At 41.5% G+C, this 26996-nt stretch overlaps 1 protein-coding gene and 1 pseudogene across 2 annotated transcripts in view; one reads left to right on the top strand and one right to left on the bottom strand.

The window, feature by feature from the left end:
- PLPP1 (phospholipid phosphatase 1) overlaps nt 1-8379 on the bottom strand; it is a 92357-nt gene extending 83978 nt beyond the window's left edge. Inside the window, exon 1 of one of the 2 annotated variants that reach the window (XM_055332131.1) lies at nt 8246-8379. In XM_055332131.1, the coding sequence (XP_055188106.1) occupies nt 8246-8303 (58 nt within the window). In that variant the 5' untranslated portion in view covers nt 8304-8379. The remainder of the gene's footprint in view (nt 1-8245) is intronic. The other variant, XM_055332132.1, reaches the window with a different exon arrangement.
- A 6023-nt stretch (nt 8380-14402) lies between these two features.
- On the top strand, nt 14403-16530 carry LOC129513402 (translation machinery-associated protein 7-like; annotated as a pseudogene).
- The last annotated feature ends 10466 nt before the right edge of the window (nt 16531-26996 follow it).

The following is a 26996-nucleotide window of genomic DNA, read 5'->3' as shown; positions in this document are numbered from 1 at the left end:
TGGCCCTCAACATCTATTCTTCCCTGTGCCTGTAATCAAATTCTTCCAGTTCCTCCACAGCCACCTTATTTTCATCCTTAAATCTCAATTCAAATATCCCTTCTTCCGTGAAGCCTTCCTTGAGAATGCCACCCTCCATCATCTCATATCCTTCTAATCTTGTTTTTTTTTTAATGTTTTTAAGATTTTATTTATTTATTCATAAGAGACACAGAGAGAGAGGCAGAGACACAGGCAGAGGGAGAAGCAGGCTCCATGCAGGGAGCCCGATCTGGGACTCGATCCTGGGATCCAGGATCATGACCTGAGCCGAAGGCAGACGCCCAACCACTGAGCCACCCAGGCGTCCCCTAATCGTTTTAATTCTTTTGTGGCATTTACAAACATCTGTCATTGTCTTAAACATTAGAGACATTATCTTTTTCACAATATTTATAGCTCCTATTACTATATTAAGCACATAATGGGTACTCAATAAATAAAGATAATGCAAAGTCAAATATTTTAAAAACCTAATACTCTTCACACACATACACACACACCCCCCAAAAAACAATTTCAGGTTAACATACATTGAAATAAATATCTGGCTGAAAATAAATCAAGAGTAAGAGGGAGAAGGTATGGAGAAGTACTACACAACTGTCTTCTTTGCTGTCCACTTAATTACAGAGATGAATTCAAATAATAGAATTCACACAAATGAGGATATACGATTAAGGTCATTCAAAAATTTTAAGAATACGAAGTTCACTTTTTATATGAAGAGTGACCATTCCCATGGCCTGGGCAATAAAAACAGTGAAGGTGACAAAGTATAGCTAACTCTCATTTTCTTAAGTTGAAATTCGGGACTTAGGAATGTGTGAAGTTTCTCCATTTGTTTAATTACTCTCTGCCACAGACCTTTACAAATCAATTTCTACCACTGTTGGGATTACCACTATGTGGAGATCGTATATGTGGTTTTAACACACGACTGATACAACACTACTATTTCAAGACTCTAAGTTTCAAAGAAATTCCATGAGTACTCATGGGAAACGTTTCAGTCTGTGTTTCTGGGTCCCTAATATGAAACTAGGTGATGTTATTTCTACTAAAATTAAGTTATAGTTGGTAGGATTAGAGAGGATTAATTTTATTTGATAAACATATCATGTGCATTAAGCACAAGACAGTGCTCTAAGCTCTTTACATATTGACTCACTTGAGTCTCACAAAAACCATATGAAATAGATACTTTTACTAGGAAAAGGGGCACAAAGAAGAAAATTGCTCAAGGTCACATAGCTAGTAAACAGAAGTAAAAAGTGAACCTAAGCAATTTGGATACAGAGTCCATCACTGGACTATGCTGTCTCTCTAGTATTTTAAAAAAAAAGAAAAACAGTTTATAAAGAACAAGTCATTTCCAGTGTTAGACTAGTTGCAGAAAACAACAACAACAACAACAACAACAACAAAAAACAACTCTGTATAAGCCAGCTGGGTTTTAAACCTAGGCAGCAAGAGGTTGAAGGGAAGAAGCAAAGCAGGAGGAAGATAAGAGATGAGGGGTGGAAAATAGTAACAATGAAAAATAAGGTAAATGAAGAAGGATAGAAGAAGAAAGCTACTTGTAAACACTGTTCATTCTATCTGAATGGTGAGTGCTTTCTAAAAAGAAGGTAAGAGAAACAAGGCAGGGTCTATATAATCCCTAACTAGGGTATTACACAGATTGTATATTTCCATCCCAAATGCTGAATTAAGCCACCTAAATTAGGAGGAAGTGGACAATTAACATTCCGAATTCCTTTCCATAAAATGGAAGCTACATTTTAACTGGTTTACTTAAAATTGGGGAATTTAGTGACTTTTTTTCCAACTTCTCTTTTTTAGCAGGGTAAACAATAACAATTTAAACTTCCATTTCTTATCCAAAAGAATCAGAATAATCCCCCAAGCTCAGTATATAAGAGACCTTGGTAGAGCTTGGCCAAAAATGGCTAAACAAGAAAAAGATCAATCAAGATCCATAGCATTGCCCATGAGTTTTCCAAAACTATGTAATTCAAAGCAAATATAAAGGAAGAATTTACATTTCATAAAATTTATAGAGAAGAACATTCTCTGAACATTTCCATACTTTATTCCAAGCAAGGCGAGCTTAAGTTAAAATTCAACTGTATAAAGTCAACTGGAACCAAAGAGTAGCAATTTCCTCCTCTCTTATTCAAAATTGGACATTTAACAGTAGAAAAAGTCTTGCAAGAGGACTCTAGTCTAACTCAAGAATATGCCAGAAATTTTAGTTCATTTTTTTTGAGATTCCTTCCCTCTCACTGTGGCTTAGAGGAAAGAGAAAAGTTACATAAAAAAGAAAAAACCCACTAAACTTTCATCAGAAGCAAAAAAAGTTTGCTTAACAAATTTAGTAGGGGTTGAAATGGCTAGCAATTAGGATAAGCATTATGTCCTATTTATTTCTGTATCGATTTACTTATTTTTATCTTCATCCAACAATGCCAAGTACCTATAAGATATTAAACAAATACATGTTGAATAATGAATGAATGAACGAATAAATGTTAGGCAAAAAGGAAAGGCACAAAATGCTGCAGACTAGTTAGAAAATGAGAATCTTTCATTGACTACTTGACTGTTTCTTCCTTGAGAAACAGGCCCAAACTGGTAGACAGGAAAGGGACCACTCCTCAGGGGTAATACTTAAGGGGCAAATGATGTCATTTTCAGGGCAATAACATATGGTATCAGTATTTGATATAATTACTAAGGAAGAGTAAGTATTGGGATTCTACAAACACCTACTATTGCTGCTAGTTTGGGGCTTCCAGTTTTTGGTTGCCAGATTTTATTCTTCATTATTGGCTCTGATTTGGCATGGTGATAGCACGTTTGGAGCATGCTAAGGAAACCATGACCAACCTCCCTTCCAGGAAAGCCAACACTGGAGCCCATGAGCTTCTGTTCACACCTGCTATAATGAGCAGCTGTAATTGGTGTTAGATGCAGAAAGGGAAGCCACCTCAAATCAGTTTTGGACCTGTATCAGTGTTATTAGTAGGGTCGCAGCAAACAAACAAAAAACAAAACCCCACAGCCCCCACTACACACACACACATAGAGTCAAAAAAGGGATTCAAGAGAATTTAATGAAGAAATCATCTTTAAAAGTATAGGCAGGATTTAGGGAAAGGAGCAAGGGAGGATGGAATACTCACTCCTAAGCTACCAACATCAGGAAGCCATTATCATCACTAGGCCTAAGGGGGCAGGCAACTAAGGGGTTACTAGAACCCAAAACGATCTGCAACTGTAGCTGGCTGGCGGAGAGGGCCATTGAACAGAACCTGTGACTTACTCACAAAACCACAGAATAGCTCTAGCAACACAAATCCAGCAGGAAGGAACTGGCTCTTCCAGGCCTCCTACTGATGCACCACCAGCCAAAGCCAAACAGAGATCATAAAGCAAGAGGTCAGGTGATACTGTTCATACAATTTGCCTGCTTCCCCGAGCACAGAGCAAATGGAGAACAGATCTGGAGAAGCAAAAGGAGAATATGGAGCCCAGAAAGGTATTCTAAATGACTGCCACACAGCAAAACACAAGCACATAACAAGTTTTTGCCAGTTCCACCTAAACCTCCTAGATGCCAAGGGACAGTCTACAGAAAAGTTATCAACACAGGGTACTTACTTGGGTCCCTACTGTCCTGCATCAAGTGGGGAAAGAAAACAAAAGATTCTAAGAATAATTCCAGGTAACTTTTGTTACTTCTGCATCTCTAAGGATAAACATACAAACCATTTATTTACAATGGATCAGGTCTAAGACAACTTCCCTGTACTCAGAAGCACTTACTCCATACCTCCATTATTACACTTATCATGATGTACTGTAACCTGTTTGCTCTTCATTAGACCCTGAGCTCCTTTAGGGCAAGGATGTCTTACTCATCGTTGTATCCTCAGCACCTAACGTGGACTCGGCAGAATCAGCCTTCAATCAATGTGCACTGAATCAATCAGTGGACTCGGCGTCCACTAACTGGCAGCCTTACACCACGGTGGATAAAATATGGAATTATTCTCAGTAATTAAACACTAGTAAGTTTTATTCGGGACATCATTTAGCACACTGGGCAAAAACACTGCCAGTCACACCAGCCTGCTATCATTCCCTACAGAGCAGCTCTCCTTGTGTGCTCACGGCCATCCTTTTCTACAACAACAAAAGAAAGAGGTCAAGACTATGCTCCATTTCAAATAAATACCATCTCTCAAAATTCTGACTTTTCCCAAGAACTTACCACATCCACTGAAGGAACTAATCATTTGGGTTTATCAGAGGGAGGGATTCATGTTTTATAGTGATAAAGATGACAGAGGGGTACAAATGTGTATATATACACACAGAGACACACACCACATGTTTAATGATCACTTCAACAGACATCACACTCCATAAAATTATAAAGTACTCCTGTAACACAATCATGTAACATCATCATATTAAAATAGATACACGGTATGATGTTGGAGTGGTCATTAACAGAACCTGGAACACATTCACAATATAATTACGAATCACTTTCACATAACCCTGTACTTAAGAAGTGTTTAATCATCTTTTTGTTGGTGTAGTCAACTCTTACCTGTATATTCTCCACAGAAAAAGAATAAAGTTAATGCCAAGCTGATAACCCCTAATTTTAGGCAATCTCCTGCTGTCAGTAAAGTGAATAAAAACCAAATTTAAAATAACCCTTATACTCCAAAAGAAAGGTGAACTTGCTATAAAAATGTATTGTCTTCCAAAACTCAGCATGAAAAAGTTTTTTTTTTTTTTTTTAAGTTTTACCCCCTCCCCCGCTGTTCTCTTTCATTCGGGGGATGTTTGTAATGGAAAGTTGATATTACTAAATCTAATGTCATCTTATATACAAAGTTAAATAAGTCAGTACTTCATTTTCTATTTAGGAAATGGGAATTCTGGGCTCATCATGAAAATCTTCTAAATTACTTCAAAAGAATGCCAAGTAATACAGTAACAGATAAAATAGTTTCAAATAGATGAGGTATCTTTTTCCAAAACATACTTAATCTGTAACTCCCCAAAGTAAGCTTTTCCCAAAACCATCAAAGACGTTTAAAATCAAAAACACATTTTATCTATTTGAGGGCCATCACAAACCTTGCAACAGTCAGGTCAATGTAGCAATAAAATTATTCCTACCTCTATAGTACAATTATGTGATATTTGCATTATGTCAAAAAAAGACAAGAAATAACATACAACTGTACTGCATATAGGTTTCTCCATTATAGACGGATTTTATTTTACTTTTTTAAAGATTTTATTTATTTATTCATGAGAGACAGAGAGAGAGAGAGAGACGCAGAGACCTAGGCAAGGGGAGAAGCAGGCTCCATGCAAGAAGCCCGATGTGGGACTCGAGCCCGGGACTCCAGGATCACGCCCTGAGCCAAAGGCAGACACTCAATGGCTGAGCCACCCAGGCGTCCCTATAGACGGATTTTAAAACATACAAAGGAAACTAAGTCTACCTTATGACATTATGGTTACTAATATTAGCTTTAGCTTACCTTAGAGCAGTATTATGTTTCATTTGTCCTAGTACAGTACTTGGCCCACAGAAAAACACTTGACATTTGTTTTATAAATCAATAATTCTCAATAATAATTCTGAATAAATAATTCCTATAAGGTAGGAAAAGGGGAAGTTGATATATAATTCTACGGTACACAACATGCAGCAATTGACAGGATACTAGCCAATGTATTAGAATTATCAAAATTACTTCTGACCAAACCTTTTTCTCTCCCTTTGCTAAAATATAAATGAAGCTTAACAAAGCCTGACTGACACGGAGTATGAGTCAAAGTACATTTTAAAATTGTACATAGTACCAGAGGGGAGGTGGGTGGGGAAATGGGTGAAGCAGGTGAAAGAGATTAAGAGTGCACTTATTCTGATGAGCACGGAGTCATATTTAGAATTGTCAAGTCACTATACTCTACACCTGAAATTAATAAACACTATATTTTAACTACACTGGAATTAAAAGACAAGGAAATCTAAAATAAAATTTTAACATCTTTACCAAAAATCAATCTTTCACTGTAAATAAATTTCAAAATATTTAATGTAGTTACTAGGATGTCTTGGCATCTGGAAGAATTACTTGTGTTTCTATAAAAAGTGTTCTAAAATGTTGATTCGTTTTCCTAAACTGAACTCCAAAAATTCACTGTGGAGCTGTACAGGAAGCATCTTGGTCAACAATAAAGGTATTTCATAAATAATAAAAAAGGGATTTTACCTCAAAGAAGAGGTAAAAGAAGAGATGCCTGGGTGGCTCAGGGGTTGAGCATCTGCCTTTGGCTCAGGGCATGATCCCGGGGTCTGGGATGGAGTCCTACATCAGGCCGCAGGAAGCCTGCTTCTCCCTCTGCCTAGGTCTCCGCCTCTCTTTCTCAGGAATAAATCAATAAATCTTTAAAAAAAGGGGGGGGGGGGTAAAAGAATTTGTATGAATTGAGCAAGCCTGCAAGCACCTAAATGATCAGGTTTGAGGCAGCAAAGTGGAATATAAGATTCAAACCAGTGAAAACCCATTATGCACACCTGCACCTAGGTTGCTGAACTCACAGACACCCCCCACCCCCCCCCCCCCCGGCCAAGCCAAAGAACGTGCCAGTACCATTACTTCCATACTTGACCATGGCTACCCAAATCTTGAACAGGTCTTCTTGCTTTGGTTTCTTTTTTTCCATAACGTCTAAATAGTCTGTAACATACTTTCTTAGAAAATACTTATTAAAAAAGTGCAAGTTTCCTTCCAATGCCTATCCCTTATCCAAGTGACTTCAATTCTTTCTTGTCAAAAGAAAGGAGCAGCTAGCAACCAGGAGCCCCAGAAATGGACTCTTCCACCAGGATGACAACGCCAAATCTACTGCAGCCAAAGAATGTCTAGGGCTCCTTGTGGCCTGTCACAGGAGAAGGAAAGCTACACCATGGCAAGGTCTGTACAGAGAAGGAATGAGCAGGTCTGGAGCACGCGCGCGCACACACACACCCAAAACACACACACACCCAGAAAGGCAAGCTTCTTCAGACCTCCAGACCTATAGGCAGAAACCTGGCATCCTCACACCCACTTGCAACCTGACAATTTACGACCGGGTAACACCTTCTAATTAGGAACGTTCTAGTCTTTTAAAGACGAAAAATTAAACTGCTTCCCACAAGGAAGATAAACCAGGCACTGGCGCCTGTTCCTAAGAATCCCCAGTGAATCCAACATCATGTGTCGCTACTGAACCTGACAAGCCAGTGACCGGGGTTCCCTAAGAGCAGAGAGGGGAGGAGCCCACCGCGCTCCGCTGGGAGTGGAACTGGAAACAGAGGACAGGAGCGAGGACCGAGCGCAGAGGCGTGAACAGCGTCCAAGCAGGGCTGGGCTCAGCACACCGGCGGGAGACAGACAGACAGCAGGGGCCACGCGGGGCCGGGGTGCAGGCTGCAAAGCGGATCCCCGGGCTGCGGAAGCCGCCCCCGAGCCTCTCCCCGCAGAGGCGAGCGCGCCGGGCGCACACATGCCGCCCCTAAGCCCGTCCGCAGCTCTCCGCGAGTCCCCACCCCGGCCGCCCCACCCGGGGCCCCCCACCCCGGGGCTCCCCACCTCGGGTTCCTCACCGCGGGGCTCCCACCGCGGGGCCCCCACCCCGGGTTCTCCACCCCGGTCCGGCCACCCATCCCGGGCCCCCCACCCCGGTCCGGCCACCCATCCCGGGCCCCCCACCCCGACTCCCCACCCCGGGCTCCCCACCCCGGGGCTCCCCTCTCCCGGGCCGCCTACCCCGGAGCCCCTCACCCTGGGCCGCCCACCCCGGGCTCCCCATCCCGGGGCCCTCACCCCCGGCCCGCCCAACCTGGGGCTCCCCAACCCCGGGCCGCCCACCCCGGGGCTCCCCTCTCCCGGGTCCCCCCACCGCGGGGCTCCCCTCTCCCGGGCCGCCCACCCCGGGGCTCCCCTCTCCCGGCCCCCACCGCGGGCCCCCCACCGCGGGGCTCCCCTCTCCCGGCCCCGCCCCAGGCCCCCCACCGCGGGGCCCCCCTCTCCCGGGCCCCCCGCCCCCGGGCCGCCCACCGCGGGGCCCCCCACCCGGGCTCGCGCGCACACCCCTCGGGCCGGCGGCGCGTACGTACCCAGCAACACGCAGAGCATATCAAGGGCCACGTACGGCAGCCGCGTCTTGTCAAACATGGTCTCGGCGCCGGCGGCCCGCCGCGGGCGGCAGATGAGCAGACAACTCACGACACCGGGCCAGAGGGTGGCGACGGCCCCGAGCCGCGGCTCCTCTCGGCCGGAAGAGAGCAGCGGGGGCAGACCGGGGCCGGGCGGCTCTCTGACGGCCCGCAATGGCGCCCGGGACCCCCGGCCCTCGCAGCTCCCTCACCCCCACACGCCCGCGCGCCCGCCGCGGCGGCTCCGTGGCCTCAGGCCCTCCTCGGTAGGCCCTGGCCCGCCCCGGCGGCCCGCTGTCCGGATCCCGGCGCCCGCTCCGGCAGGCGGGGCGTCGGGACTCGTGCTTTAAGGATGGGACCGGTAGGGAGGAGGAACATGGGCCCGGCCCCTCCCGCCGGGCAGCGCGGGACCGTCCAGCGCTCGGCCTCGCTGGCTCCGGGGCGGCCAGTAAGGCGGCGGCGGGGCGGGGCCGGGAGCCCCCGCCCGAGAGCTCCGGCCAATCAGCGCCTCCTGCCCCGCCCCTCCCGACCTGCGGGCCCCGCCCCGCCGACGGCCCCGCCCCTCCCGACCTGCGGGCCCCGCCCCGCCCGCCCCAGAAGTGGGAGGAGCCGCGGTCCTGCGGATGTTTGGGCGCCTCCGGTGAGATGCTAGGGACGTAGCTGCGACCCGCGTCGCTCTGCGGGTCACAGGGGGAGGCTTGGTCAGCCCCGGCCGCCGGGTATGGCTCCCCAGAGGGAGAGCGAGGCCGGCTCTCTGCCAGCCATCCCCGTCCGCAGGGATTGGGTAATACAGAGGTCCGAGAGAGCCCGTGACCAAGACTTGGCCAGGCGTTTACTCCGGCGCCTCTGAGCCTTCTACTTGCCCGGGCTCCCACCTAGGCCTTCAAGGCTGGCCTGGCTGAGCCCAGTATTAGTAGGAATCCTGCTAAGTCATCCCCCCTCCTTGATGTCTGATGCCTTTGATACGTGATCACACTCCTTATCCGCCACCGCCACCTTTGGCCTGCCTTACTGTTCCTTCATACGGACTCCCTCGCTCTGCTTCTTTGTTGGCCGTAAATTCTCAGCAATCTTTACTGTATTCAAAGTTAAGCACAATTTCTTTCTCCTTTTACAATAATTTTGACCCCCAAAAGCAATCGTCTTCCTCACCATTTTAATAAGTGTCAATTACTTTTCTTTACCTGAAATGAGCCACCCTCCCCTCCTTTGTTCTAGGAGGACCCTAGCAGAGATTTAGCAAACTCAGTTTCCTAATCTGAAAAATTGGGATGATAATCCCTGCTGTGTGTTGTGGTGGAGAAGCAGTGAAGCCTGAGGGCGCCTGGGTGGCTCAGTCCATTAAGCATCTGACTGTTTATCTCAGTTCAGGTCTTGATCCAGAGTCCTGAGTTCAAGCATTGATCAGGTTAGGTCTTGATCAGAGTCCTGATTTTTTATCTCAGTTTAGGGCTTGATCAGAGTCCTGAGTTCAAACCCTGACCAATTTAGGCCTTAATCACAGTCCTGACTTTTGATCTCAGTTTAGGTCCTGATCCAGAGTCCTGAGTTCCATGCTGGGTGTGGAGCCAACTTAAAAAAAAAAAAAAAAAAAAAAAAAAGTTGTGACGCCTGGAAAAAAAATAATATGAAAGTTTTATAAAAGGTGGGATCCCTGGGTGGCGCAGCGATTTAGCGCCTGCCTTTGGCCCAGGGCGCGATCCTGGAGACCCGGGATCGAATCCCACGTCGGGCTCCCGGTGCATGGAGCCTGCTTCTCCCTCTGCCTGTGTCTCTGCCTCTCTCTCTCTCTCTCTCTCTCTCTCTCTCTCTCTCTGTATGACTATCGTAAATAAATAAAAATTTTAAAAAAAGAAAAAAAAAGTTTTATAAAAGGTTAAAACCTCTACAGATGTTAATAACTGGTATGTTTTCTCCTTATATCTTCTTATACAAGATGTAAGATGCAAATCAAAAACTGTACCTACTACCTCTCAGACTTTTCCTAACAGATGACCCTAAAACCAATGGAGATACCATTTCCATCAAGGATTCTGAATATAGAGCCCCAAGTGATACCCCACAAGCAAAAATGTATTTGAGGAAGCAGGTTTTTCTTTTAAAAGAATATAAATTTTGTATTTCACTTTTTGTTTGAATGGCTTTTAAAAGTTTTAAACAGGGGATCCCTGGGTGGCTCAGCGGTTTAGCGCCTGCCTTTGGCCCAGGGCATGGTCCTGGAGTCCCTGGATCAAGTCCCACATCAGGCTCCCTGTGTGGAGCCTGCTTCTCCCTCTGCCTGTGTCTCTGCCTCTCTCTCTCTGTCTGTCTCTCATGAATGAATAAATAAAATCTTAATAAATAAATAAATAAATAATAAATAAATAAATAAATAAATAAATAAAAGTTTTAAACAACTTATAACTGAGAATGATGTGCCATTGTTTATATGGCTTCCTTTACTTCCTGTTACAAGGGCAGTTACAAGGAAGTATGAAGAGTGCAAGCCACAGTAAATTGAAATTACTTGTGATATCTAACTATTTGATATTCATTCAAAAAATATTTATTGCAAAAATATATATATTTATTGCGACTATGTGCTGGGCATAGTCTAGGGACAGTACTTCATTTAAATAGCTTTTGAAATAAACGTGTATTTTTAAAATGCTTTTTCAAAGATAAACATTCAGAAAACCCTATTGGCTAATAAAAGTTCGTTGTTCATTCACTCATTCATTCTTTTAGCATTTATCTAGTCTCCCAATACATACCAAACTTAGTGCACAGTCTAGAGAGACTAAGATGAGCAAGAAAATATCTCTGTCTTCTAAGAGCCTACCGCCAGGTCAAGAAGATTGGCATGTAATTAAATGAAAAAATTTTTAAAGATTGTATTTATTTGAGAGAGAAACAGAGAGAGCATGAGCTGGCAGTGGAGGGGCAAAGAGAGAAAGAGAAGCAGACTCCCTACAGAGCAAGGAGCCAGATGCAGAGCTCCATCCGAGGACCTCAAGATCATGACCTGAGCCGAAGGCAGATGCAACTGACTGAGACACCCAGGTGCCCTAATTAAATGAATATTGTGATAGAAGTGTGTTGGTGTACAGCAGGCATGCAAAGCAGGAGTAAAGGTTTTACCGGGAGCTCTGGAAACCCTGCGCAGGGAGATGAAGCATTGTTCTTTCCTGTCTCTCTCCCAACACCAAAATATATTTTCTTAGATTAGAAGAAAGTAAAGAAAACAGTTAATATATTAATAGATTTTTTTGCCCTTTGTAGGAATTACAGATAAGAGCTTTAAAAATAGATGGACAAAGCAAAGTCCATTAAAATGTATTAAGTCATTTCCGGTATTTTAAAATGGGGTCTGTAATTTGTGCAGATTATAAGCAATGAATAAATTCTCCACTGAGGAGAGAATGACTAAGAAATGTCATTGTCTTTTAGGGTGGGAGTTTTTTTTGGAGGTGGTGTTGTTTTGGTCTGTTGTCATGATTGCGTTCTGGTGTACTATTTGGAATTGAGAATGACTTAGGGACGCCTGGGTGGCTCAGCGGTTGAGCCTCTGTGTTTGGTTCAGGGCGTGATCCTGGGTTCGGGGATCAAGTCCCATGTCGGGCTCCCTGCATGGAGCCTGCTTCTCCCTCTGCCTATGTCTCTGCCTCTGTCTCTCATGAATAAATAAATAAAATCTTAAAAAAAAGAGAATGAGTTAAATGACCTTGAAATGATAGTGAAAATAATAAAAAGGAAACACTGATTGAATAATGACACTGTTAACATCCCCTTGGGGATAGGTACTAGTGTGTCCCTAGAGTGGACATGAAACCTCAGGAGCTTTTTTTTTTTTCCCCCAGAAACTTTCTTAAATGCTTAACAAAGTTTGTCCTTGGGCCTGCATGTTTCTATCTGTAATGCATGCATTAAACAAAAGCAAAGCAGAGTGGTTTTGGGAAAAGTAGTCCTGAAGACTCCTTCAAAGAGACAAAACTAATATTTTCTTTCATTGCTAAGCACTTTTAAAAGAAGACTATAGTCTCCATCTTCCATTTCCACTTTCTCTTTAAAGATTTCTGTATTCGGGCAGCCTGGGTGCCTCGGCAGTTTAGCGCACCGCCTTCGGCCCAGGGCATGATCCTGGAGACCTAGGATGAGTCCCACATCAGGCTCCCTGCGTGGAGCCTGCTTCTCTCTGCCTGTGTCTCTGCCTCTCTCTCTGTCTCTCATGAATAAATAAATAAAATCTTTAAAAATATATATATATGAATTAATTAAATTAAATTATACATACATATATATATATATATCTGTATTCTCACTTCTGTCCCCACTCCATTTGCACTATTCTTTAACATAATATTATTAAGTCTTCCTCTCTCTGTTCTAACTGTGCTTCTTGTCTCAATTGCATATTTCACAAAGTTGCTGCAAGGTAGTAAGAATAAATTTGCCTACAGTATTTGTGTTTGTATGTGCTTATGTTCTTTCTCCCCACCTGAGCTGAAACAAATATAGTTTTTATTATACTCAAATATCATTGTAAAATGAAAGCAATTAAAAATATAAATGTCTTATTCCCCAGAGCATGTGTCTCCCCCCAAAAAAGTTTTACAATAAGATATAATCCATTTAACATTTATTACCAAAGTTATTTTTCCTTAAGCTTCCTGTTATATAATATTTAACATATAAATATATATGAAATATAAGTTATGGAGCATAATAATAAAATGAGGAACTATTAATCCACTACTTAATTTAATACCTAGGATATTGTAGTGTTAATGAATTTACCTGTGTGTTTTATCCCATTTCCCTCCTTTAGGAGAGATAACCACTGTCCTGAATTTTGTCCTTATCTTTTCCTGGTTTTGCTATTTCTCTGTAGAAAGACATATAACCATAAATGTATATAACTCTAAAAATATATACTGTTTAACTTTCTGGGTTTTAGCTTTTAAAAACACTATGCGATATATGTAATCTGCCTTTGATTTTTTTTTTTCCACTTGAAACAGTATTTCTTGTATTCACTTGTGTGGCTGCAATAGTTATAGATCTACCATATGAATATATCCTTTATATATACTTTTGACAATGGGCATCTGGGTTATTTCCGTTTTTGCTATTACAAAAAAAAATGCTGCTGTAAACATTGGTATGTATGTCTCCTGTGTGGCATCTCTGGCTGTGGAACTGCTGCATCGTGGTATATGCCCACATCCAACTTCATTAGATAATCCCAGAAAGTATTCCAAGGTGGTTGTACCATTTTACCTCACCCACACTGGCAGTGGAGCCAACCCCACATTTTTATCAACACTTCTTTTTAAGATGTCTTACTTTTTGCTAATTTAGTGGTCATCATTTGATTTCCCTGATCACTAATGTGGTTGGTCATCTTTCCCTAAATTTATTCACCAAAAATGTTTCTTCTTCTGTCAATTACCTGTCTTTTGCATATCTTTCTATTGGGTTGTTTATCTTATTTTTTTCAAAGTGTAGAAGTTCTTTACATAGTCTCAATAGTAATCACTTGTGGCTTGTGATTTCACTTCCTTTATGAGCAGCTAGGTTACACAGTTCTTTTATATGTAATATAAGCAGCAATCTAGTGTCAGTTTTCTGTGAAAGTTTTTGCTTTCCTGACCAAAGGTAAAGATGGGCTTCCCTTCCCTTCTCTTTCCACCTTCTTTGAACATGGACATGATATTTTAGAGCTATAACAACCACCTTCTGATCATGAGGAAAAGGCCAAGAAGAGTAGTGCCACTGGTCTTTATAATGTTGAGCCACTAAAACAACTAGCAATTGGCTACCTCCAGATTTCTTCTTAATGTGAAAAAAAAAAAACAATTGTAAGCCTCAATTGTTCACAACTGATACAGGGCTCAAGAGCATGGTGGGTCTTATTTCTGAGAAAACACATGTCCTATTACTCTAAGAAAACCTTTTCCTTGAGCTAGCTTAATCAAATCTGGTCCTTCAGACCACAGTTCCCTGAATAAAACAATTTGGGCAGACAGAAACGAATGCTGAAGGAGAACACACTTTGAAGAATGGTTTGAGCAAAGAGGCAAAACAAATGACATGTTCTGAAGCCTGAGTAGGAAGGGTGAAAAAGCTCACAGTGTGAATGAGTGGAAGATAAGGTTCTAAAAGAAAGGTCATAGCAGTTTATAGCTTAACAGTGTGTCTGGAGGCAAAGAAGAATCACTGAAAATGCATAGTGACCTGCTAAAAAGAGACATTTAAAACACATAATCTAGTAGTGAGAAGAAGTCTTAATCTCTGCAGTGGACTATAAACTGAAGAGGAGGAAACCTTATTTTGTAAACTGGATTATCTGGTTTCAAGTCCTTTTCTATGTTTATATCCATTCAGTTACCCTCCATCTTTCCTAAATTCTTGTTTATGGCTTCCCAAACTTCCTTTTACAGTTTTGCTAAAAGGTATGAGGGTTAAAGTCTTCTGTACACTCTTGAACCAGGGCACAAATGTGAGGAACCATAGGAAAAGAAGTGACTCTCTAGGATCAGCCATGGAGACCTCATGGATGGGCAAATGAGCTCTGTGGAAATATTCTCCTTCCCCCAACACTCTCCTCCAGTGTCAAGCTTGTGGAAACTGAGTTTTATGTTGTTGTTGGTTTTTAGGAAGCCAAGATTTTCTTAATAGGCTTACTGAAATGATCAAATACAAAAGTATGAGTGCAGTTGCCTAACAAACATCTGATCTAAACAAACACACAATATATATTTTTTTCAAAAACATTTCTGTGAATCCACCTCCATTATTTCTGCTTTCTTACCACCCACTCAACCCAAAATCTACCCTGGTTCCCTAATCTACCAAAGGGGTGGTCTGAAGTGACTTGTTCTTAGTAAATCCACACCTGGCCCTGTTGATCACCACTTCCTTTCTCTACGATGCTCACAGATCATTGCTTTAACAATCTCTTTAAAAATGTATCACCAGAAATACAGAAGTTAATTACCTATAAGATAGTTATAGTGTTAAAGACAACACATATATTGTTCTTTAAAAACAAATCTTGAATAGGATTCCCATCCGTTTCCTACTCTTCTTCAGAATCTACCTTCTTCAGCTGTCTTAGAAACATAATACAATCCACCCTCCTCTCCTGATTCCTTTCCTGTTCACAACCCTCGGTAGGTACTCTTCTTACATTATACTTGTCCCTCTTCTAAACCTCATCCCTGTATGGGTATGACTGCTTCACTCATTTCCTTAAGCAATGGGAGTAGGCTTCCTTCAGCTCTGCATTCCCAGCTCCAGACTTGGACTTCGCACAATGAAGTCACATGCAGTTAAATACAAATTAAAAAAAAAAAAAAAAGCTCGAATAAACAAATGAGAAAAATGAAAATAAATAGGAGCTCAGCAGGCAGTCAAGCTGTGCCTCCCACCCTTTTCTGCTATTTTGTTAAATTTAAGTTTGTCTGGGGGTGAAGGTGGGAAGTAGGGTTAATTTTCCTGCCACTATTCTTGCAGGTCCATGGTACCACTTTATAAGCATTTTTTTGTGTCCTCTATTATGCCAAGTACTTTTAAAAGTCAATCTACTACCTTCTAAATCACGATGTTACATAATACTCCTGATTGGAAGTCAAAGGAGCAAAGGAGGGGTGCCTGGGTGGCTCAGTGGTTGAGCTTCTGCCTTTGGCTCAGGGCATGATCTCGGGATCCAGGATCGGGTCCCACATCGGGCTCCCGGTGAGGAGCCTGCTTCTCCCTCTACCTGTTTCTGTGTCTCTCATGAATAAATAAAACTTAAAAAAAAAAAAGGAGCAAAGGAAATGTACATGTCCTTCCTTCCTCTTCTTCCTCATTAAGATCAGTCAATAATGCATTTCTAGGAACTTCCTAACCTTCAGAGTTACCTTCCCTTTCAGAATGTCTCACATAACAGATTAACTTTACTTTGCACTTTTAAAATCTGCCTTTGAAAAATCTGTAGCAGTGATACTGGAACTTCGCACTTTGAAATCATCTGGGGTGTTGGTTAAACAGGCTTCCGGTGGCAGGGTCTGCAGAAGGGGTGACAAAGTGTCGCGTCTGGCTGCGACAGTGGGAAGAAGAAGCCTGCAGCAGCCCAAGAAGCAGGCCAAGGAGATAGATGAGATAAAGCATTCAAGCAGAAACAGAAAGAGAAGCAGAAGAAACCCCAAGAGCTAAAAACGAAAGCCACGGGGAAAGGCCCTCTGGCCACAGGGGGTATTAAGAAATCTGGCAAAAAGTAAGCTGTTCCTTATGCCTGAGGCAATGGTGATCCTTCATTTCATTCCTGTTAAACATCTGGATTCCCTGTCAAAGCATCTGTTGCCACCTATAGCTAGAATGAAGTGTTGTTTTAGAGCTTGTTGTAGATTTGAAAATGACCTTTTAAAAAAAATCATTCATAAAACATAAGTGCCCTGCTCCATTCTATCTCCAGAGATTCTAAGATGAAGATCTACTATGGAAGCCAAGCATTATTTTCTTCTCATGTTTAACAAAAGCCCCAGGGGATTCTGATGCCCATCAGAATTTGAAAACCTCGGATCTTGTGTGCTCACGTTTTTACTTTCCAAACAAGTTTTAATGAAATAAAAATCACTCTCCTTAAAGTAATTGCAACACATTAATAAGACCTCAGTACTACATAGTAATTAAACCTGGACCCCAGAATTGGGCTCACTAAAACACCTTTGAGCAAATTACCTAAAACTTCCTGTGCACCAGTTACCTATCTTACCTTACTTATAAGATAAGAATGATAATAGAAGTACCCACCTCATAGGTTTGTTGTGAGGTTTAAATGAGATAATATGTCTAGAACACTTAGCACAACAGTGCCAAAGCCTATAGTAGTACTTAATAGACATTGGATATTATTATTATTTTTAAAGATTTTATTTATTCATCCACACCACACACACACACACACACACACACACACACAGGCAGAGACACAGGCAGAGGGCAAAGCAAGCTCCATGCAGGGAGCCCTACATGGGAATCGATCCCGGGTCTCCAGGATCATGCCCTGGGCTGAAGACAGCGCTAAACCACTGAGCCACCTGGGCTGCCCGACATTGGATATTATTAACTAAAGATTCCTGTCACTTCCTCATCAGAACCAGGTTGATGGTATGTTCTATTAGCTTAAGAATAGTGTTCAGAGGCTCTCCAAACCCTTTGCAATTTTATGTTAATTCTATGTTTATGCATTCTGCTATGAAATAGATCTATAGATAGCTCTTCCCAGATTCTCAAAGGAGGTCTCTGCAATATTGTACTGACTCTACAACCTAGCTTCTCAAATAGTGCCCTTGATTGGCAGTGTCTACCTTTCCTGAAGCTTCTCAGAGAGGCAGACTCGGGCCGCACCTCAGAACTATTAAATCTGCATTTCAACATGATCTCAAGTGATTCCTGTGTACATTTAACATTTGGGAAGCACTGCTCCAAAACTTTCCCAAATTTCCCTGATAATGAGAATAATCTGGCATACTTATTAAGTATGCAGTTTATCTTGTGGCTTCCCTTGGAATTGTGATTCATTTAATCTGGGTATTCTTTTTTGGGGGGGGTGTGGGGAGTGTTACTCATATTTAGGGAGGAAACACTGGTCTCAAAAATGAAGCTATCTGCTTTCCTGCAGCAGCCTCTTTCTCCTTTGCATGTAAGAGTGGAGGATTGGTACTTAGGCTGTTTCAGAGTCCAGATGTCTTCCACTTCCTATGTCTATGAATCCTTGTGATCAATCCCTTTGTTTTCTCTAGCAAGCTTGAGTCCATATACCTAGCCACAAAAAAAAAAAAAAAAGAACACCTAATACAATGTCACTAATTACCTTGGTGTTTTGTAAAATGCAATATGTGAAACATATAAAGCAATATTTGTAACATTACACCTAAGGGCTTACCATCCAGCATAGGAGCTAAAACATCTCCCATATTGAAGTTACTTCAGTATTCCTTCCCAATCCCAAACCCCCAGCCTGCTCATTTTCCACTGTCTCCAACATGGAGGTGACCACATACTACATTTTGCCTTTATCATTCCCTTTACTTAAAATCATGGTGGGGCTCCTGGATGGCTCAGTCTGTTAAGAGTTCGACTCTCGGGACGCCTGAGTGGCTCAGCGGTTGGGCACCTGCCTTGGGCCCAGGGCGTGACCTTGGGGTCCCAGGATCGAGTCCCACGTCAGGCTCCCTGTATGGAGCCTGTTTCTCCCTCTGCCTGTGTCTCTGCCTCTCTCTGTGTGTCTCTCATGAATAAATAAATAAAATCTTAAAAAAAAAAAAAGAGTTCGACTCTCGATTTCAGCTCAGGTTATGGTCTCAGGGTGGTGAGACAGGGCCCCGCCTCAGGCTCTGCACTCAGTGGGGAGTCTGCTTGAGAATCTCTCCCTCCCCCTCTGCCCCTACCCCCCACTGGTTTTCTCTCTCTCTCCAATCAATCAATCAATCAATCAATCAATCTTTGAAAGAAAATTATGGCTTTGCCACATATTTGTCCCTAATCAGTGTTTACATGTTTTGAATTTTATAAAAACAGTATCAGTATGAACATTGGGGAGGCTTTCCTTTTCTACTCACCAATATTTGTAGTGTTTATTCATGTTGTTCCCTGTTCCTACAGATCAATCATTCTCACTGATGGATGAATTTCCATTTGTGTGAATATGTTTCTAATTATCCATTCACCTGTCAATAGACAACTGGGTGATTTACTTTGGACTTTTAAAATACATTTCAAAAAAAATAAAATAAAAAAAAAATAAAATAAAATACATTTCAAAAAATACACTTAGGTAGTAAGTATCTCTAGAGCACTTATAGAATTGGAATTGCTAGAGTATTGGGATAGGATGGCAATCATCCCCAAAGCTATGTCCATCTTCTCATCCTCCAAACCTATAACCATAATTTTATACAGAAAAAGTCTTAGCAAATGTGATTAAGTTAAATGTATTGGGATAGAGAGATTATCCTGAATTATCCAAATGAGCCCTACATGCAATCCAACTGTACTTATAAAGTGGGAGGTAGAAGGAGGTTTGAATCTAGGCAAAAGAGAAGAAGGCAAGGTGCCTCGTCAACACCTTGATTTCAGTCCAGTAAAACTGATGTTAAACTTCTGGTCTCCAGAACTGTGAGGGAATAAATTACTATTGTTTTAAGTCATCATGTTTGTGGTCATTTGCTACAGCAAACATCAGGAACTAATACAAGTATGCATACATACAACTTGAGAAGATAATGTCAAATTTTTTTTTTTGTCAAATTATTTTCAACTGATGATGTATCATCATGCATCAAGTATTAGTTCCAGTGGTGGTTCCAGAATTTCTGTATAGGAGGATTTAGGAAACTTGTACTGCAGTCGTATTTACATAATACTTTACAAATAATGGGGGGAAACCCATCAAAGCTCCCTACCAAAGAAGGCTGAAGGTTGGTGGAGAGAGTGGGTTTGCAATTCATAGACACACTCTCGAGTTATTACTTTGCAGGCTTACTAATCATGATTGAGTTTTCTGCTTAGCCGTATTATTCTCCTGCTGTCAGAAACCACGGAGAGATCATCTTATTGGCCTCAGGTCAGGGAGGTGTAACTAGTTCTTAGATGCCTGAACAGGTTTTTAGGATCACTGGCATGCTGTGTGTTTATTGAAATGATTTCCTATCTATGAAGCTACTTTTGTTGTTACACCAAGACCAGGTTTATGTAGAAGCATTGCCCTGGCCTCTGTACCTTCCAGAAACACCACTTCTTTTCATGACAGAGCCTCCAAGGACAGCCAAGGGGTTGAACTGCAGAAGCCCCTGTACCTTTTAGTCTTTGCATATTTGTTTGATTCAATACAGTTCATAGCTTCAATCTTGCCACACTTCCAACATTCTAGGAACACTGTTGCTACTGCTGACAGTGGCAGCCCATGAGGGATTAAAAAAAAAAAAAAAGGAGATTTTTAAAAAAGATTTTATTTATTTATTTGAGAGAGAGAGCAAGTGTGAGCAGCCAACAGGGCGAGGGAAAGTATCTCAAGTAGACTCCCTGTGGAGTGTGGAGCCCCACGCAAGGCTCCATCTCACAACCCTGAGATCATGACCTGAGCCGAAATCAAGAATCAGTCACTAAAAGACTCAGCCAACCAGGTGCCCCAGGGATAAAAGCATGAGATTTTTTTTAAATGTTGCATTTCCAACAACCAGGAGGACAATATATTTCTTTCTGCTGCTGCTTTAACAAATTACCACAAACTTAGTGGTGTAAATCAATGCGAACTTACTGTTTTATAGTTCTGTGGGTCACAAGTTCAATATGTGTCTCACTGGGCTAAAATCAAGGTGTTGGCAAGTCTATGTTCCTTTCTGGAGGATTTAGAAGAGAATTCATTTCTTTCCCTTTTCAGGTTCTAAAGGCTGCCTACATTCCTTGGCTCAGAGTCTCCCTCCTCCCTCTTCTAAGCCAGCAACAATGCATCTCTGACCATTTTTCCATAGGCACATCTCCCTCTGACTGCACTGAGAGAAGTTCTCCAATCTTTTTTATTTATTTATTTTTTATTTATTTATGATAGTCACAGAGAGAGAGAGAGAGAGAGAGGCAGAGACATAGGCAGAGGGAGGAGCAGGCTCCATGCACCAGGAGCCCGACGTGGGATTCGATCCCAGGTCTCCAGGATTGCGCCCTGGGCCAAAGGCAGGCGCTAAACCGCTGCACCACCCAGGGATCCCAAGTTCTCCAATCTTAAAGATATATGTGATTTTAGGTCCCAGCTATCTTTTATCAAGGTCCTTAATTTAATGACATAAAATCTAAACAACAACAAAGGAAACAGAGGGTATAAACACTGTCCTTATTTAACTACATGTACTATAGACATATATGCCATATGAGCAAATTGTTGTTCTGAGGGCCCATTAGAGCATTTCATTTAAAACCTTTTGGGACACCTAGGGGTCTCAGTTGGCTAATCATCTGATTTTGGCTTAGGTCATGATCTCGGGATCCTGGGATTGAGTTCCACGTCAGCTCCTTGCACAGTAGAGAGTCTGCTTCTCCTTCTCCCTCTGCCCCTCTCCCCTCAATCTGCTCATGCTCAGGCTCTCTCTCTCTCAAATAAATTACAAATAAATATTTTTTAAAAATTATATGCTAGGGCACCTGGGTGATTCAGTCAGTTAAGCATCTGATTTTTACTCAGTTTATGATCTCAGGGTCATGGGATCAACCCCCAAGTTGGGCTCCCTGCTCAGCAGGGAGTCTGCTTGTCCCTCTGTGCTTCCCCTGCCCCTCATGCTTTCTCTCTCTCTCTCTCTCTCTCTCTCTCTCTCTCAAATAAATAAATAAATAAATTCTTAAAAATAAATTAAAAAATAATTATATGTCTTAGTTATTGAGGCTAATTTCAACTTCATGTAATTTTTTTAAAAAATAACCCTTTTTTTAAGGTTTTATTTATTTACTCATGAGAGACACAGAGAGAGAGAGGCAGAGACACAGGCAGAGGGAGAAGCGGGCTCCACACAGGGAGCCTGATGTGAGACTCGATCCCAGGTCTCCAGGATCACCCCTAGGCTGAAGGCGGCGCTAAACCGCTGAGCCATTGGGGCTGCCCAACTTCATGTAATTTTAATAAATAAAAATATTACATGTACCAACATACATTGAAAAATTAACCCATGAATCTTAATACATTTTGCTTCCTCCTAATCTTAATTGTTCTCGAATGTAACACTTTAATACAAAACTGTGGTAGAAATCTAACATAACAAGCAGCTGGTGTTACTTATCTCATACATGTTTGTTAGGGTTTTTTTTGCAAAAGTAAGATACTGACAGAGGTGCCTGGGTGGCTTAGTCCATTGGGCAGCCGACTTAATTTCAACTCAAGTCATGATCTTGGGGTCCTGGGATAGAGCCCTGCATCAGGCTCCATGCTCAGTAGGGAGTCTTCTTCTCCCTCTCCCTCTACCCCTCCTCCTGCCTCCTCTCTCTCTCAGATAAATAAATCTTAAAAAAAAAGATAAAAAGATACTGTTAAATATTTATTGCCAGGTAAATAAAAATAAAGTCTTAGTTCATAGGCCTGGTTTTCTAGTTTTAAAAAAGCCTGATTCATCCCTATAAAATATTATTCAGTTCACCAAAAAAGTTCTAGGTGCTTAAAAATAAAAACGGTCTCAGAAAAACAACCTATCATCTCATTTTCACACCAGAAATATTTCTAGACTGTGTGAAAAAGAATCTTTTTCAAATTCTTCCCCCTAATTCAGATCAGATAGTTTCCCTTGCAATCTATGCACATCCAATCGTTATTTATTAAGCAGCTACTCTATACTAGATACTCCAGTCATATGGCTTCCAGAAGACACTGTACCCTCGTGACCTTTCCGAAGGCCATGGGATGCAGCCTTTGGAGCAGCACCAAGCTTCAACACACATTTGGAGGATCCTGAGGCACAAGGCACAGGGTCCCCCCTGCATGACTGGGCCCTTCCTGCCTTATTCTTGTCCACCTGCCTGGTGTGACTGGAGTGATGGAGTCCTGGTTCTGAAACCTCACTAGCCCCGTGGCAGAGGCCCTGTAGGAGCAAGATTCCAACAAGGCATTTAATAAAGGGAATTAGTTACATGGGTGATGAAATGGCTGAGACGCCAAAAGGGGATTCCAGCATCCCAGATATTATTAGCAGCAGCAGAAGGAAGGCACTACCACCTGAAGGCAGGACAGAGGACAGAAAATGATATGATTAGAGCCTATGGGCAGGTAGCAGCCAGGGAAAGCGAGAACCACAGTGGGCCTGGCTGATGAAGGTGGAAACCATCAAAGAGACAATTGTGGCCAGAGGAGGCTAAGACAGAAAAGCAAGGAAAATCCCCTGTTTTCTTTCTTCCGCCTTCCAGATGGAAGCCAGTACCTCTCATTGATTGATGACCTCTGAAAATCTCGGGCTGTAGGGGTTTAGGAAACAGCCAGCAGGAACCAGGCACCCTGCTATGCTGAGCAAAGCAGGCAAAGAGTTGAAGAACAGATCTGAGAATGCTGACTCAGGACTTACACAGGACTGGTATGAGACATCCCGGATTGCAGATGCCTACCTGTTTTGTAGTTTACTTGCAGCTGAGCTCTGCACACTAGCCTATTAGAATTCCCATTATCTCTTGCTGGAACTCCGCATCACCAGCTTCTTGCGTCAGTATACATTGGAATCACCTGGAGACCACTTGAAAAAGTACTGATTCTTGGGCTTCTCCCTACATCCTGAATCTTTGGATGTAAAGTAAAAAAACCTGTATTTTTAACATCTCAGGTTGACTGTAATGCAGTTGGTTTGTGGACTCATTTTTTAAAGTGGTGCTTATAGGTGGGACTACTGTAATTGCAAACTTCTAGATCTTCCACATTTTTTTTTATCCTGCTAGAATAAAACTTGTCATGCCGAGTTGTATTGTACAATGAGAGTGGTCTCCAAACGAACATGCAATAATATATAAAAATAGATTGAACTTTTTATTTACAGTGGCTAAAATCTAAATGATAGATTAATTTGATCATTCTTATAATCAGATAATGCCCAATAATATCTGTGAATACACTGTTTTTCCTGGTTAAAAAATGAATTAAGCTTGATGTTAAAAAAAAAACTTTCTGCATAATCTGATTGTAATTAAATTGGGATTGGCCACTTTAGCCACTTTAAATTTCACATGGTTTAAAAAGCCCTAAACATCAGAATCCTGCATCTATAGAAGACAGGAATCATGAGGTACTGGGGGCTCAGTCGGTGAAGATTGGCTTGGGCTGTGGTCTTAGGGTCCTGGGATCGAGCTCTGAGTTGGACTCCCCACTCAGCAGTGGGGAATCTGCTTGTCCTTCTCCCATGGTCCTTCCCTCTGCTCTGCTCACTCTCTCTCTTTAAAATGAATAAAAATATAAAATATTTGAAAAAAAATAAGACAGGATTCATTTGTAGATTTGGTCCCTCTTGTAATTTATCAGTATCTTGTCTGTTATTTTGTTTTGTTTCTTACTATAGACTCAGCTGCAATCTGAAGAGGCACCTCGAGGACCACACAGTACTAGGGAAAGGAGGGAGCTGAGGAATTGGGGCTCTTAGCCCGGATCTAGCTTGGACCTGAACAGATTTTTCTTTAATGCTTTACATATTAGGTTTCTATATACAATTTTATGTGGAAAAAAAAAGCTCTCACTCATTTTTTTAAAATTCTGGATTCTGGATAATGCTTCACATAGAGCAAATGAATAAAAGTTTCCATAATTGCAGAATCTTATATGTTTGATGTTTCTGGGAAGTAGGCTCTTGATAGAGATGTGATTTAATGCAGCTTGGAGACGAAAGTCTGAACAGGCTCATTAGTCTGCATTTAACTATAGGATTTATTGATGATGATAGTATGAAACTATCTGACAGCTGTCAGCCAGGAACAACATATGCATATAAACCAGGGGGTGAGAAACCAGGTCAACAAACATCATGTGGTCAGGAAACATTGTGGTTTCTTAGGTTAACTGCTAATGAATTATTTTAGCTAGAAACCTCCTCTGCTATGACTGTTTTTAAAATAAATTTTTCCCTGAAACCTTAGGTGGCTTGGATTTGCCATCAAGAAATAATTTTTCATCTTTGAAATGTTGGCTTATTTCCTTAGTGAAATTATGCAGTGTGACTCTGTTGTATCTTTTTCCTACCTTTACAGATATAATGCAGTTTTTAAAAATTGCTTAGCTTTTTTTTTTCTTTTTTGCCTCCACATTTTATACTCACAATGTCTTCCACTCAAGATGTGGTTAAAACCAGCCAGTAGTGTTAGTAGGTAAAAGCAGTGTCTCATGTACACCATATCATATGACTTAGAGGTATGAAATGACTTGGTGAGATATTATGCAGATATTAAAATGATACAAAGTTAATGTGATACCATGAAATGATGTAATCTTTAGTGGAAATGGAGGACATAATTACATCTAATGTAATTATGATTATATTTAAAATATATGCACAATATCCTTTGGTCCAACAATTCCACCTTCCAAACAGATGTGCAATGATAAATATGGAAGAACGGTCACTGTATTGTTTATAATAGCAAAAGTTAGAAATAACAAATCTTCATCAGTAGGGATTACAGGAAGTATGGTACATCCATGCAGTGGCATACTATATAGTCATTTTTAAAATGGAGTAGATATACAAAGATATTTAGATATATTGTTATGAAAAAAAGCAAATTACTGGACAGAATATATAGTAGAAGCCATTTGGTAAAAATATAAGTCAGTATATATAATAGATAACATATTAGATATTACACATCAACATTACATGTTATAATACATATAATATATAATGGGTACATAAGAATGCTATATATAATAGATAATATTATCAAACTTTTCACAGTCATTTCTATGACTATTGTGGGTTGAGATTATAGGAAATGCTAGTTTCTCCTTTATTCATTTCTACATGTAAATTGTTTACAGTAAGTACCCAATTTATAATACATTATAGTTTATAATGTATAATATGTACAGTTTATGATACAAAATACATAAAATTTCGGTATTGAAAAAAGACTGGAAGGAAATACACTAACATGATTACAATGCTTGTTTCTAATTGATAGAACCATGAAAGATTTTTAGAATTTTTTTGTGCTATAACTACTATATAATTCTTATTTCAAGTGGTTTTTTTAAAATTTCATATGTTAATGCCATGCTTTTGTAATTAAAAATAAAAGGGAGAAAAAGAAAAGTCAGAGGAGTTTGTTAAGGATTGGATTAGGTCATTTAAACACTTAAACATCTTCTAGCTTCAATTTACTCTCTGTATTCACTGAAAATATTGCATTTTCAGAACGCCGAAAGTGCAATTTGGTGGATCAGTTTCTTTAAGAAGGCCAAATTATGGGAGAAAAGGTATCAGAGATAAATATGAATTGCTTTTGCTGGATGCTCCCTCTAAATGTGTTTTTACCGGGATGCCTGGGGAGGCTTAGCAGGTCTGCCTTCGGCCCAGGGCAATCCTGGAGACCCGGGATCGAGTACCACATCCGGGTCCCTGCATGGAGCCTGCTTCTCCCTCTGCCTGTGTCTCTGCATCTCTCTCTCTCTCTCTCTCTCTCTCTCTCTCTCTCTCTCTCGAATTAAAAAAAAAAAAAAAACTTTAAAAATGAATGAATGAATGTGTTCTTACCACTGTACTAATCATACAAACTCCCGGAGCAGGAATCCCTCACAGCAGAGGACCCTCCCTCCTGAAGCATGGCTTCTCCATTTGTTCGTAAGGAGCCATAAATGCATGTGACTACAAGCTAGAGTCAATTTTCTTTTATTTATTAAAGATTTTATTCATGTATTTATTTGAGAGAGAGAGAGAGAGAGAGAGAGAGAGAGGGAGAGAGCCCAAACAGAGGGAGTAGTAAAGGGGGAGGGAGAAGCAGGCTCCCAGCTGATCAGGGAACCCAACATAGGGCTCAATCCCAGGAGCCCAACTTATTGCTTGACCCCAGGACCCTGGGGTCACAACCTGAGCAAAGCAGACACTTAACAGACTGAGCCACCCAGGTGCCCCGAGAGTCAATTTTAAATAAATAGTGGCTTTGGCAAATTTCTAGAGCATTAGAGTCTTGAGGCAGTAAGTCCTTCAACCCTGTGATGTCAGCTTATTTCTCAGAAGAGCTC

Source organism: Nyctereutes procyonoides, unplaced genomic scaffold (assembly GCF_905146905.1).
Source record: "Nyctereutes procyonoides isolate TBG_1078 unplaced genomic scaffold, NYPRO_anot_genome, whole genome shotgun sequence".
Lineage (NCBI taxonomy): Eukaryota > Metazoa > Chordata > Mammalia > Carnivora > Canidae > Nyctereutes > Nyctereutes procyonoides.
The sequence above is the reverse complement of the archived record's forward strand: the minus strand, read 5'-3'. Positions and strand labels throughout refer to the sequence as shown.